This window comes from Beta vulgaris, chromosome 7 (genome assembly GCF_026745355.1).
Source record: "Beta vulgaris subsp. vulgaris cultivar EL10 chromosome 7, EL10.2, whole genome shotgun sequence".
Lineage (NCBI taxonomy): Eukaryota > Viridiplantae > Streptophyta > Magnoliopsida > Caryophyllales > Amaranthaceae > Beta > Beta vulgaris.
In genome coordinates this window covers 55,540,424-55,555,669 of record NC_079208.1, presented here as the reverse complement: position 1 = coordinate 55,555,669, position 15,246 = coordinate 55,540,424, and the positions used below count along the sequence as shown (strand labels likewise).

General features: G+C 36.4%; 1 protein-coding gene across 1 annotated transcript; it reads left to right on the top strand.

Moving 5' to 3' along the window:
* Nucleotides 1-95: 95 nt before the first annotated feature.
* On the top strand, nucleotides 96-15,209 carry LOC104899888 (ubiquitin C-terminal hydrolase 12). The gene is made up of 32 exons (XM_010687181.4): nucleotides 96-359; nucleotides 672-735; nucleotides 909-1,059; nucleotides 1,135-1,292; nucleotides 1,954-2,219; nucleotides 2,314-2,532; nucleotides 2,607-2,715; nucleotides 2,817-2,932; nucleotides 3,127-3,225; nucleotides 4,042-4,151; nucleotides 4,761-4,835; nucleotides 7,510-7,588; nucleotides 7,669-7,815; nucleotides 7,892-7,972; nucleotides 8,071-8,190; nucleotides 8,777-8,899; nucleotides 9,191-9,268; nucleotides 9,357-9,445; nucleotides 9,551-9,659; nucleotides 9,939-10,007; nucleotides 10,102-10,212; nucleotides 11,178-11,233; nucleotides 11,361-11,538; nucleotides 11,623-11,724; nucleotides 11,817-11,888; nucleotides 12,181-12,246; nucleotides 12,445-12,510; nucleotides 12,897-12,983; nucleotides 13,137-13,253; nucleotides 13,356-13,430; nucleotides 13,538-13,624; nucleotides 14,523-15,209. Exons 1-32 carry the CDS (start codon nucleotides 330-332, stop codon nucleotides 14,562-14,564), a joined length of 3,351 nt encoding a protein of 1,116 aa, XP_010685483.1. The 5' UTR covers nucleotides 96-329; the 3' UTR covers nucleotides 14,565-15,209.
* Nucleotides 15,210-15,246: the final 37 nt, after the last annotated feature.

Genomic DNA, 15,246 nt, shown 5'->3' with positions numbered 1-15,246 from the left:
AGTAGACCATTAAAGAAACATAAACAAAAAAAAAATTAGCACAATTATTTGGTATAAACCCAAAAATACCCCTACCCTGGAATTGAAAAACCAAAAGACCTTTTAAGTTTCAAGTTTCACCTCCTCCTCTAACTTGTTCGACCACCTTCTTCTGGCGATCTCGCAACACTTTGCAATTGCAAAGCCCCCATTTCCCACCCTTTTCCACATCTCCCTCCACCCGTCCACCACTTTCTCTCTCCTCCCCCCTCACTTCACCCTCTCTCTACTTTCCGCCATTAAAATTCTTCCTTCCATCAAAACTCTACTATTTCTCTCTCCTCACATCAATGACTGTCATGACTCCCGCTCCTATTGACGTGCGCTTTCTCCATACTTCTCTTTCTTCTCTCTCTTTGTCTTTCGCTGATTTTTTCCGCGCAAATTGATGTTTTTTAAGGCGTCTTTTTTCAAATTACTCAAATGTTGATGATTTTTTTTTGGTTTTTTGTTTTTGCGAATTGAATTTTGATTAGGGCTTTTCTGCGATGTTTGCTTTACTTTATTTGTACTGCTTTCGATTAGCTAAAGTTCGTATTTTGAGTCGTTGTTAGGGTTTTTAAGTTTAATGTTTGATGTCAAAAAGATCGGATTTTTATTTTTAATTTATTTTTTTATTTTTGTTGTTGCAGCAAGAAGATGATGAGATGCTTGTCCCACATTCTGATGTAGCCGACAATCATCAGCCAATGGAAGGTTAGATATATATATATATATATTTTTTTTTTCTGATTGTTGTGTCATTATCATCTTTTTATCATGATTGATCTTATTTAGGATTGATTTGATCTGGTTGAGTTTCTAAGTATGGTAATTACATTGTTTAGGGTTCTGAATTCTGATTTGTGTTGTTTTGTATTACATTATAGTCGTTGCACAAGCTGAACCTGCTAATAATTCCGAGGCTCAACCTGCGGAGGATCCTCCATTATCCAGGTTTACGTGGAAAATCGAGATGTTCACTCGGTTGAACGCCAAGAAACACTATTCGGAAGTGTTCGTCGTTGGTGGTTTCAAATGGTATTGCAAATTTTGGTTAGCTGTGTAGTTGCTTATGTGGTCGATGTGTTACTTATTGTACAATGTATGCTGCAGGCGAGTACTTATTTTCCCCAAGGGGAACAATGTGGATTACCTGTCTATGTATCTTGATGTTGCCGATTCTCCGAGTTTGCCGTATGGGTGGAGTAGGTATGCACAGTTCAGCTTAGCTGTGGTCAATCAAATTCACAACAAGTATTCTGTGAGAAAAGGTATTGTCTTTAGTATTTGACAAATGCCTTTTATGTGTGTTCTTTCCTTCCATGTACAATTTGGCTCTAATAAGTGAGATTTTTTTATCATTCATGTCGTAGAATTAGAGTTTCTGTCTGAAATAGGATTTGTTTTGTTGTAAAGTTGATTAGTGCAAAGGCATAGTGCCCACATTGTTGCGTGTGCTGAAGCCTTCTTTTGTGAGTTTTGCTAGCCTATTAAGGCATTGATTATTCTTAATTAAAACAAAATATAAAGTTTCGTGTTAGATTTACGCTAGGGTATTCGGTGTGTTAGAGATAGATAATGATAGAAAATAGTTTTAAGTTTAATTTAGAGGCAGTCCAAGTATTAGGGCTAATGTGTTACACACTCCTTTTGTGCTGTGGACCTTTTGTCGCAAGTGTTCTGTACAATGGTCATTTTAAAGTAAATGACAAATTTGCACAAACTTGTCTTTTTCCCCTCTTTCAAGTGAATGGTGTTATGGACAACATCGATTCACCGAAGCAAGTGAACCTAGAATACATGGGAGTATGAGTTCGTGAAGTTCTGTTAATGTGTATTCTTGGAGAATGCATACTGAGGTCTTATGTTGGTATGTGGATCTTGTAGCTTCATTTTATTTTGCTTGTATATGACCCTTGTGTAAATTTGCAGATACGCAGCATCAGTTTAATGCCCGGGAAAGTGATTGGGGCTTTACATCTTTTATGCCTTTAAGTGAGTTATATGACCCCAGCAGAGGATACCTTGTAAATGATACTGTTCTTGTGGAGGCTGAGGTTGCTGTTCGTAAGATTGTGGACTATTGGTCCTATGATTCGAAAAAGGAGACTGGATATGTTGGACTGAAGAATCAGGGAGCCACATGCTACATGAATTCTCTACTCCAGACACTTTTTCACATTCCTTATTTCAGGAAGGTTTGTCATTTGCGCATAATCTTCTGATACTTGTACCTTGGGTACTAGTTCATCATTGGCATGGCTAAATTTTGCGATTGCGTTTGGTGTATAGGCTGTGTATCATATGCCCACAACTGAGAATGATATACCATCTGCAAGCATTCCTCTGGCTCTCCAGAGTTTATTTTACAAGCTTCAATACAGTGACAGCAGCGTTGCAACAAAAGAATTGACCAAATCTTTTGGATGGGATACTTATGACTCATTCATGCAGCATGATGTGCAGGAGCTTAATAGGGTTCTTTGTGAAAAGCTTGAAGACAAAATGAAGGTGGTATCTGAGTTGATTGATCTTTCTTGTTGCTTGTTGCCAGAGTCTGAAATTTATTAATATTTTCACTCCAGGGTACCGTTGTTGAGGGAACTATTCAGCAATTGTTTGAAGGGCATCACATGAACTATATCGAATGCGTAAATGTGGATTACAAATCTACAAGAAAGGAATCCTTTTACGGTGAGTTATTCTAGTTATTTACTTACTAGTAGACAAGCTTGTCTGAGTGCTGGAGTTTGGGATTTTAATGTGGTCTAATTTTCTTGCGTATGCCATTACAGATCTTCAGCTTGATGTTAAGGGTTGTCGTGATGTTTATGCGTCTTTTGATAAATATGTGGAAGTTGAACGGTTGGAGGGTGACAACAAGTATCATGCTGAACAGTATGGTTTACAGGTTAGTATTCTGATATTGCAGAATCTTTTGTACAGTATGCCTTGGTGACCTTTTTTATTTTTTCGGTCTTTGCAATTCTTTTTCGGCTAAGAAATTTTGCATTCAAATTTAATGTGGTCCAAACTCTTTTCTCTATTTTCTGAAGATCTTGTTTATCAAAACTTTTTTTTCTTTGCATTTGTGACTAATTTCAGGATGCTAGGAAGGGTGTCTTATTTATTGATTTTCCTCCAGTTCTTCAACTGCAGCTCAAACGATTTGAATATGATTTTATGCGTGATACCATGGTGAAGGTTGGTAATGATGATTGCATCATTTTGATTTTGATATACCAAAATGTGGACTGTTATATTTAGTTTCGTGTGGCTTCCATGTTTTCCATTATTCTTTCTGTGTTTGGTTATCATAAGTTTGATTTGGGTGTGATGCCATGTTACACGAGACATGCTACTTGCCTTGAGGTGTGATATAACAGTCAAACATAGAACATATCATGACTGGACTTCATCTAGTTATGTAAATGCAATTGACCTAGTAGAGCTATTGGAGAAAAGGGAAATATATTGCTTATGTTGCGCACTTTTGGTTGTTGGTTGCTAAATATGTTGAATTGTTGTCTTTGATCTCATGTTAGTATCTTGGGCAGTCCGTATAATTACTCTGACCATCTTTTGGACACTTCAGCAAGCTGATGTACCTTTTGAATGCTACCATAATCTCTTTTTTCTTCTTCACTGAAGTAAGTGGGTTGTGGTTTGGATTACAGGCCTTACAGTGCTGTTTTAATATGCCACCTACAAATTATTTTCTCTGGAGAGTTTCTATGTGTGATTTACGATTTCAAGCAATTTAAGGTGCTTTTATATGATTGTAAATCCCTAAGTTTACATAATCGTTTAATTACGCTTTTCATAGGACTTTTGAGAAGTTTGTTATGGGAGGGTTAGGGTTCATATGTGAAGGGTTGGAATATTCTGAACTTCTTACCACTTCTTTGAATTGATTGATTCATTAGATTGTCTTCTTGCATTTGTATATAAGTAATTTCTTTAGATCTTTGTAAATCAAGATTTTCCAGATTTACGAGCTTTCTTCCTTGTGGCCTGTAGATAAACGACCGTTATGAATTTCCTCTTCAACTTGATCTTGATCGTGATAATGGGAAATATTTATCTCCTGATGCTGACAGAAGTGTCCGTAATCTTTACACGCTCCACAGGTATTGTATTTGTATTTGCATATTCTGTGTTACCGAATGCTTCTGGGAGAAATTTGTGGGGTCGAAATGTATGTTGAAATTTTATTGTTGCATATAGATAATTTGGTAGCTTTTCTTTATGCTAGTATCGGGTCAGTGAAAATGTGGTTCTATGCTGTGCTGCTTATTCGATGTTTTTTTTTTGAAAATTTTGTGTGTTTGGGATTTTTGTCTTAATGTACCATAGACTGGCATTGTAGATATTAAAATTTTTCTTCTTGAGCTTTTAATATATAGATCTTTGGCTTTTTTTCATATATAATTGAACCATCTTTGACCATTAGTTTTTTGATTTATTCCGGAAAACTGTAAAAGTTGATTTTGAAAACATATGTTTGAATGAATCTAACAAGATGCCACTTGCTAATGTTTTTTTGGTACATATTAATGAGATTAAATTTTGATTCCTCAAAAGGAAATGGACCAAAGATACAAGGAGGAAAGGAGTAGTTGTGATTATGCTAAACCTTTTTTTTTCATATGGTGATGGTTTGTTTGGGATATGGTAAAATGTTGCTTTTCTAGAATTATAGATGACTGTTCTAATCTGCGCAATTTTCATATTGGCAGTGTTTTGGTTCATAGTGGTGGGGTGCATGGTGGACATTATTATGCCTTTATACGACCAACACTTTCCGATCAATGGTATGCATCTGACCCTTCCCTATTCTCTGGCTGTGCTTCGATGTGTTTTTTTTTGTATATATTGATAAATACTTGAACTGTACATGTGAGGAATGAGGATGTGCTGTATACTTGTATACTGGTGTATTGAAAAGCGAGCCTGAGGCGCTCCGGTGCAAGACGACAGGGTTACAGAACAAGATAAAAATCCTTTTCACGGCAGAATAGGAAAAGCATCAAATCTGAAGACGTTTTCACGTCATTTAGTTCATAGATTACATAAAAACGACCTCAATTATTTTACAGAACAGGACATAAGTTCAATTATTGATATTGTAGAGTTTATGTTAGATTTTAACTCCAATCAATGCTTGCCTTTTCCTGATATTGTTGAAACTTTATTTTATGATAGTTCAAGGGTGAGAATATTCTGCTGCGCACTCCTTTTGAACATGGGAGATGTGCCCTTGGTGTCTTTTCTAATATTAGTCTTATATGCACGCGATGCATGCATAAGTAAATTGAAAACAAAATTGTATTATTACATCTAATAACCTCAAATAATAGGTATAAATAATTGTTCAGAAAGTTCCATTTAAAGAAAAGTTACATCTAGTAAAGCTCAAATGATAGGTAAGATAAATTGTTCAGAAAGTTCCTCTAACAGAAAAATTTGACATCATCTCTATTTAGCAATCATGTGCATATATGTAGCGAAATCATTGTTTAAATAAAGTTCGCAACAATTTTTAAATTAATTTAATTATTATGTGACTGATGGTATTTTATTGTTTTTACGTGAACACCAAACTCCTCTTGAGTTGGCTTATAGAATGGAGATTTTTCTTTCATTAATTTTATTGCAATGGACTTTTTCAAGATCCCAGAGACAGCTTTTTGACTATTAATATCGTTAGTCACTATCAATAATCTTTTTAAAAGTTAATAGTTTGAAAATACACAATAACGCGAATCTAGCATGATCCCACATGATAATATGTTTTGAATTAGAAATATATTAGAAAATCCAATGCTGCAACTTAAGAAGAATGAAGTATCCCTTTATTACTCGTAGAAAATAACTATTTGAAATCGGGAGTTGGCTGAAGGGTAGTTTTCTGGGAATTTTGTGTCTAGACTCTAGCATGAAAACATGTCACTACGAAAGGGTCAAACTGAAAGACTCCGGAGGGGATGGAAGGGCGGGTAGTATTTCTCTACTACTCCATTAGAAAGACCAACCATCTCTCAAATTCTGTCTTCCCTGCTGCACTCCGTTCCATCAAATTCCCAAATTTCAATGAAAGATCTTTAATTTTTGTACTAAATTGGAACCCAGTTCCAATAGCATATTTTTTATTTTCTTAATATATTAATAGATGGAGAAAAAATCCTGAAGGGTTAATTTTAAGAATTTGCATAGGGGGGCTCCATTATCTTTGCACTAGCTATTTGGCAGACCAAAGATTTTCAAAATCCAAGATAGCCCTATGAAGCTAATAAAAGAAACCAACATTTTTCAATTCTTTTTCCGAATTCCCCTCTCGTTTCCTCTGCTTTGTCCCACCACTTATCAATTACTAAATAGCCACAACACTGTTCTTTCCCACCCAACCACCATGGATATTCCCTGTAGACCACCCTGCACCCCCTTTCCTCCTCCCGCTTCCTTGTACTCCTTCCTTCACCTGTAATTGACCTCTGTTTTTTGGTATATCCTTTTTTACTCATATGTCGTCTATCTCGGCTCCTCTTTTATCTTGATTCCGGGGAATCTCTTTGTTATTTTTGTCATTGGTGCGGCAAATTGGTCTTACATAGGCTGACTAATCTAAGGGATCGGAGAATTTTAAAGTAGAAGCGTTTAAAATCTAATATTATTGGCAAAGTTCAAAGCTTTTGTTTTTCATGAATAAGCAGCACTGAAATATTGAATTAGTGATGGACAGTGCAAATTATAAATTAGTGTAGCAAGCAGATAGATTTTTGCAGGCTTCATTTTTTTGTTCTATGTGTTATGGGTTGCACTGTAATGGAATATTACATCATTTACTTACCTTAGTTGCTAGGAAAAAAATAAGAACTAGTTTGAATCTTTTTTTGCTGATGTTAGAGATGCTAGGTGGAGGGTAGCTATATGGACTGGGGTAGTTGCTGTATGGGGAAGGGGTGGCTGGCTGGTGGTGTGGTGGTGGCTTACTAGTGGTTTGTTCTGTGTAGGGGGTAGCAGAAGAGAGGAAAAAAGGCGGTCGGAAAAGAGAAATATTTTTCCTGAAAGATGTATTTACTGATCACTCTTTGGCTTTTGAGGTTAAGGGAAACTTGTAACAATTGCATAGGCTTATCCGCTTATACTGTGAAATTCTAGTAATTCTGATCTCCTTAAAATAGAAATTCCCAGTCTATTTGCTTCTGAAATACCGAGATATGGCATTAATGATACTGTGCAAGGTTCCCAAGGTTTCTTCTTGTTAGTTGTTACATTGGAATTTTATTCATTTCACTTAATTATAAGGATTTTTCTTTTTCTTTGGTTTTGCATCGCCAAAATTATTGCTGTTATTGAATGAATAAGGCTGTGGTTTAGATGGCATTTTGCCTCTGTTTTCGTGGTTAAAGATGTGTAATAATGGATGATCCTCTCTCTCTCTGATACTTTATGCCGAGTCCCTGAATCCTTCATGGTGATTACCAGGTACAAATTTGATGATGAACGGGTTACTAAGGAAGATGTGAAGAGAGCACTGGAGGAGCAGTATGGTGGTGAAGAAGAGGTATGGTTTATGTGGCTTCTTGTGATTAATAATTTTTTTTTATTTAATCGACTCATCCCATTTTTTTCTTTTTGGTACAGTTACCACAGACAAATCCTGGTTTCAATAATACTCCTTTCAAATTCACGAAATATTCAAATGCGTATATGCTTGTTTACATACGGGAAAGTGACAAGGATAAAATTATGTGTAATGTGGATGAGAAGGACATTGCAGAGCATCTTAGGGTGAGCTTTCAATGAGATGCTAATTTTGTTATTTTATCTATGCCAAATCTAAACTTATTTTTGTTGCTTTATTTAGGAACGTTTGAAGAGAGAACAAGAAGAGAAAGAGCATAAGAAGAAGGAAAAGGCAGAGGCACACTTATATACCATTATAAAGGTCATGACTAAGTATTATCTCTCTGGAAATAATTTAAGGTTGTGTACCTTTTCCCTTTGATGTTTACATGTGTTCTGATAGTAACATTTTATTTTTAGGTTGCACGAGATGACGACTTGATGGAACAGATAGGAAAAGATATCTATTTTGATCTCGTAGACCATGATAAAGTGAAATCTTTTCGGATTCAGAAGCAGATGCCATTTAATCTTTTCAAGGTATTGTTTCTATTTTCATTTGTCTTCAATTGTTACCTGTATGTGGATCAATCTTCTTTGCTAGGTCTTGTCCACTATCTTAAGAAAGAGCAGCTACTTTCCCGAGTGGAGGAAGTGCTTGGACTTGCCTTTGGGATATGTCGTTTAATTGGCTATTATTAGAGATTGGTTAGAGTAGGTGTTAGGACTTAGGAGTTTGTTCTATAACAAACAATCCGTGGAGTTCGTATTACTTTAGATTTCTAATTGATTGAGATTTATTCCTTTTGTATGTGACTGTGACCTATATAAATTGTATGTATAAAAAGGATATTTCTCAAACACCTGTTACGGTGTATTAAACTTTAAAAAGAAAATATCAATTAGTCTTCTACTTCTATCTTTTGTAAGACTCTGCTTATGCTACATTTTAGCTTATAGGGGCATTCATATCAACTACTAGGATACTGTTTTAGGAGGGCAATGTTCAAAATTCTAATTCTTGAGTCTTGACCAATTCATTTAGTTAAATAATTTTGCCCACCAGTTTTGGTCTGATTAGGATTATTGACTGATCCATGTGTGCTGTTTGATTTTGTTCGTACAGGAGGAGGTTGCCAAAGATTTTGGCATCCCAGTACAATTTCAGCGATTTTGGCTGTGGGCGAAGCGCCAAAACCATACATATCGACCTAATCGGCCACTAACACCTCTGGAAGAAACCCAATCTGTATATTTTCCGACTCCAACCTTTTGCTTTTTTTTTTTTTGTTCTGGAAGAATTTAATGACAACTTTCTTTCCTGAAATTTTATTGTTCAAGTTGAAGGAATATATTTTCTTTTTTGCGTGTTAACAAAAGGATCATTAGTCATTACAATGTGATAATATTTTTTCACTTAGTTTATTCTGCATTGTTACGTATATTGCTGAAGGAGAGCTATTGGTGACAATAATGCACGCCTTTTCCATTTAAAACGTGCCTAATCTCACGGCTAGTTCTCTGCTTTTTTGTGTTACAGGTTGGACAGCTAAGGGAAGTTTCCAATAAAGTTCATAACGCAGAACTTAAGTTATTCTTAGAAGTAGAGCTTGGAATAGTAAGGCTTTGCGTTTAAAGCAGAATAATTACAGCACAAAGCAGAGGAAAATTTCATGTAGTAATGAGAATTGTTATCTATTATGTAGGATTTACGACCTATTCCACCTCCAGATAAGACAAAGGATGAGATTCTGTTATTTTTCAAGCATTATGATCCTGAGAAAGAAGAGCTGCGGTATATTTCAGTCTCTAATGATCAACTGTTGCTTTAACCTCCATTTTGCTAACTTGGGATGTGATCTTATTTAATATCGTACTATCATTTTCCCCCATACTGCAGTTATGTGGGAAGGCTTTTTGTTAAGGCCAATGGTAAACCTGGGGATATTGTAGGAAAGTTAAAGGAATTGTCTGGCTATGCTGCTGAGGATGAAATTGAGTTATATGAGGTTAGTTGTTCGTCAATATATTTTATATAGTGTCTTCTTCTGTTATGTACCTAGCATACCAACTCAGATGGTGTGCATCCTATGACGCTTTTTCTCCCCTTTTTTCACAAGCAGAAAACAAATTGGAACTTTGAAATTTCAAGGGTTTTATTGTTTGTATTGCACGGGTTTACCTGTTCTTTCCCCATCACTGTATCACATTATAAACTGGTGTAGACATTGAAGTTTTTGTTTGGTGAATTTTTGTTAACTTCGATAACACGTGGATGTTCACTTCAGGAAATCAAGTTTGAACCAACAGTTATGTGTGAACATATTGATCGAAAACTCACATTTCGGGGTAGTCAGGTACTTTCTATAATTTCTTTTGAACATTTCATGTTACTCTTATGATGTACTTTGCCTATTTGATCCTGTTTACATCTTTGGTTTTTGTTTCCAGCTTGAAGATGGGGATATAGTGTGTTTCCAAAAAGCCCTTCCAGCTGAAATTGCAGAAAAATGCCGTTATCCAGATGTTCCTTCATTCTTGGACTATGTGCACAATCGGCAAGTATGTTGTCGTCTCAAATGTTGATGTAAACAATCTTTCAGCTACTATTGAATTTGATGTCTCCAAAAGTCAGGAACGTGTATGATTGCTGATGGGCAGACATCTTTATTGGCTGTTATTATATTTTTATAAGTGATGCAGATTTCAAACATTGTTTATATCCTGCATTATTTTAGCTCATAGTATATATGCGTGCTAAAGGTCTTACTCTGCCTTTGATACTTTCTGGTATGAGTATTCTGATAAGTCTCACCCAAGACTCATAGTTTGTTCCAACTAGAGCTCACTTAAAAATTGGACCTTCTAGACATAGTAGTTATATAGCATCCATGTAACGGATCCTATTTAAGGGGTAATCTTCTAGCATATAGTCTAGGTTGCTAGGTGGTGTGCCTGCCTCGTCCTCCTGTTTGTACGTGCATCATACCACTTATTGTATCTGAGAACATTTTCCCTCGGATTTCAATTCAAACTGCTAAACAATGATCTCGATTCTGTCCCAAACTGCAGGCCTTACACGCTTCGTCTTGACGAGGATCATGAACCGGTCTAATCCGGACAATGCATAATTCCTCTATCCCCTAAAACTAATTTCATTGTAGCATTTTGCTAAAATAAAGGGTTTCAGATCTAGGCAATTTAGTTACGTAAAACATGCACACACTACATATACTTACCATGTTCAATTTATGGCTTGAGAGTTTGGGAGTAGTTCTTTTACTTGCATTGCTTCTTCCTCATGTTGAACCCCGTAAAGTCTGCTCTGTGGGGGTCTGAGAAATACTCTCTGATACTCTTTGTTGGTTTTTGGCCAATCATGTGTTTGTTGTGACTTCTGTAGATTCCAGCAGCAGGGTAAAAATTTCAATTTATGGTTGCTGTTGCGGAGATAGTCTATCTTAACAAGTATTTTTTTGGGCCTTGTCGAAAGCAGTTTCTCTGCCTTATCTAGTTTGTTTTCTTAGGTTGTTCATTTCAGATCATTGGAGAGACCCAAGGAAGATGATTTTTGCCTAGAGTTGTGAGTTAGCCTTCCTTTACTCTTTTTTACCAAAAGCATGCACTGTTTTTGAGGGTGTTTATATATGTGAATTGTATTTTGCGCTCCTCTAACTCTTGCCCTTATTGTTTTCTTTAATGAGCTCTAGGTCAAGACTTCATACTTATGATGATGTGGTGGAAAGAGTGGCACGCCAACTTGGTTTGGAGGATCCATCAAAAATCAGGCTTACTTCTCACAATTGCTATTCTCAGCAGCCGAAGCCCCAGCCTATTAAGTACCGCGGTGTGGATCATTTGTCGGACATGCTGGTCCACTATAACCAAGTACTGGGATACGGTTCTGTATATATCACCACTGCATAATTTTATGAACCCAAGCTTGCTTTGACTTTGCTCCTAATCTTGCAGACTTCTGACATACTATACTATGAAGTTCTGGACATACCATTGCCAGAATTGCAAGGTTTGAAAACATTGAAAGTTGCTTTCCACCATGCGACAAAAGATGAAGTGAGTTTATTGGGGAATAATATACTTTACTTTTCTTACTTTTTTTTCTACTTGTGTTGATAAAAGTTTTTCTTTCCCGCCTTGCTCACCAGGTGACCATTCACACTATTAGACTGCCTAAACAGAGTACAGTTGGGGATGTTCTTAATGATCTGAAGACAAAGGTAAAATTTTCGGCTTCTCGGGGAGTATGCGTGTCTATGCACCATGTGTTACTGAGGCACATTGTTATTTTAGTGAATGTATCTCCTCTTTTCATTATCTCTGTTGAAGACATATATTATGCCTCAACTTCTTGTTATTCATATTCCACTTCGTGGTGCATAAAGAGATGTAGGGATTAAAGAGGACTTTTTAGCCTTCTAGGAATTCAAATATCAATACCCTTCAGGCAGGGAATTATGGGGTTATCAATTTTTTACCAATGACTTATTTCATCTTCTTGTCCTGGAGTAGGTCGAATTGTCACATCCTGATGCTGAGCTGAGGCTTCTTGAAGTGTTTTATCACAAGATCTATAAGGTGCAGCTCTTTATCATGTTGTCAAAATGATGTATTGTATTAATCAATGACAAAAAAGACCTGTATTCGTCGTAAAATTACCTGTGGGGTTTGTGGTGTCATTTTACGAGGAAAGTGAAATCGACAAATTTCTTTTGAAGTTCAAACTTTTATTGTATTGTGTAAAGCTTACCTCATTTTGGTTTTGGGTTTTTCCAGATATTTCCTCCAAGTGAAAAGATTGAGAACATTAATGACCAGTACTGGACATTACGCGCAGAAGAGGTCAGTTCTTGTAATACTCTTTATAAAATAATAGGTGATATTTGACCTGTGTGGTTCAACCTTGTCAGCTTTAACCATATTTTCTATGATTATGTCACTGACATCTTCATAATGAAAATAATCTAAAAGCGCATTAAGATAAATTAAAATTATGATATTTTCACCTTGCTTCTGAATCCGTATCTTGACATTAAAGTCGATTCTACGCCCCTCTTGTTTTTCTGACTTTATTTTCTCTGAAGTTGACATTTTATTCTATTTTATGGGATCATCAACCTGCTATATCATTAAGTGGACAGCCAGAGCTGTGTTGAGATCATCACTAGCCTTTTAAGTGTGCTAGATCTTAGTCATGACAGTGTTTTGTTCAAACATTTAAATTGTAGATTCCTGAGGAAGAGAAGAACCTGGGTCCTCATGATCGACTTATTCATGTGTACCATTTCACAAAGGAGACGGCTCAGAACCAAATGGTAATTAACTTACATAAATTTTATTTCGTTGCTGTCATAAATTTATTCCTTCGACCCTTTTTTGATAATCCCGAGTCATGGAAAGCCTTGTTTCGGTTGATATCAGATTCTTCAATTCATTCTAATCGAGTTTCTTTTATAACCAACTAATAGCAAATACAAAACTTTGGCGAGCCGTTTTTTTTGGTGATCCATGAAGGAGAAACCTTATCTGACGTCAAGGTGAGAGTACAAAAGAAATTGCAGGTTCCAGATGAAGAGTTTTCCAAGGTATGCTTATTTCTTTCGGACACTTAGTAACTTGCTTGATTTTATGGTAATATATTTAAGTTGATTCTATGCCTTAATTACCTATTTGTTCTACTTGGCCAGTGGAAATTTGCATTCCTTTCCTTAGGTCGTCCAGAATACCTCCAGGACACTGATGTTGTTTCTAGTCGTTTTCAGGTTAGCTTTTTTTCACTCTTTGCTATATTTCGATTATTTCTGGTGCTACACATGTTTCTGTTGCAGTTAATCATTTGCTTATTGAGTCTTTTTTTTCCGCTACTCAGAGAAGAGATGTTTATGGTGCTTGGGAACAGTACCTTGGGTTAGAACATGCTGACACAGCTCCTAAAAGGACTTACACGGCAAATCAGGTAAAGAGTCTTTAATTGCTGGCCTTCTATATTACAGTATCTGTGTCAAATCATTTCATGCAAGTCATTGTGATTTTGTTTACAATCCAATCTAATATGGTTCTCTGCTTCAATCCATCAAATATTATTCCTGCATATGCTTTGAGACAGCTTTTGGCTCAGAGTGGATTTTTGATTGCTAAGATAGTTAGATTTCCCGTATGTGAGGCTTGAACACCTGGATACTGTATGGTAAATGGATGGGTGAACTTTTACAAAGGTGCTAAAAACCCCCTTAGTAGTCAAGCCTAACCCTGTGATTTACAGATGTACTCATCTATATCCTTGAACCTAAGTAACATAAGCCTATAAGTAAACGCCTGATTCTTGTCCTATTCATTTATTATCTAAGCCTTTATGCTATATGGTAATCAAGGTTTGGTGACCCTATACACTTCATTGGTAATGGATAAGTTCACGAATGAATTGAATTGACGATTGTATGCTCTTATTAAATTCACGCAAAGGCTCCCATGGGACAGACTATGAAGGTCTGTCATGGCTTGTTCATAAAATTATAGTATGCAGTTAGAAATCGGTTATGGAACTCTGGACGAAGATTTTGCATGATCAGCTTGGGTGATGCACTATATTGCTGAACCTTTTCCATTGTTTTGAAACATATTGGGCTCATTTGTTAGCCAGAAAGAATGCATTGCATCCAACTAAAATGGATGTAAAATGTGGCGAATTTATTCAAGTGTAATGGGTGAATTTGCTTTTATATTCTGCTGAAGTGGTAAGCATATTGATACTTTTTTCATGTCAAATAGTTGCTAGCATCGGATAGTTCAAGGCTCTTAAGCATTTTACGACATAAAGACATTATCCAATTAATCTTTTTGGTTGTAAATCGCAGAATCGTCATACATATGAGAAGCCTGTAAAAATCTACAATTAGAGTGATTTGGAGATGAGTTTTCTTTGCATGGGTTCATTCTGGCAACCTTGAGGGGCCCTAATGCCATCTGTAAGTTGCAGTTCATTGGTCTGAGGGGAAGCCACCTCTCAGTATATCAAACGCCTCGGTCAGTATTACAGATGCCTCGGTCAGCGTCATCCGTGGATGGTGTCGGTGAAGGGTTATGGTGGATTTTGTTAGCTGTATAATTCTTTCTTGTAGTGTTTGTGGAGGATCGTTTTCTGATGCGGTATTTGATTTTTCTTGTCGGCCACAACTTCGCAACCCTCGTCAGGCTTTCACGTCTTCCGTTTTTCTCTTATGGAGTTGGTTTCTTCTAATGGCTGTATGTGTTCTTCAGTACCCAGCCTTAGTTGTAAGTTTAAAAAGCAGTACATAAATGAGATTTTGGCTTTAGGGATGTATACACAGTATAGTTGGGGTGCCCACCATTTTTTTTTCCGTTTGCTCACCTCTTGTTTATTTAGGCATGTCTAGTTTTATGGGGGAGTTTGTGGACTGGTAATTTTATCTTTTGATTGTTATTAAGCTCCCCCGCTTTCTTTCTTTCTTTCTGCTCTCTGTAAAAGAAGTTTGTCAGGTACAGCCTCGACGAGTCATAATGAGTAAAGATTTTACAGTTTCTGTGCTTTGTAAGACTACTACCCCGCTGTGTTAGTCG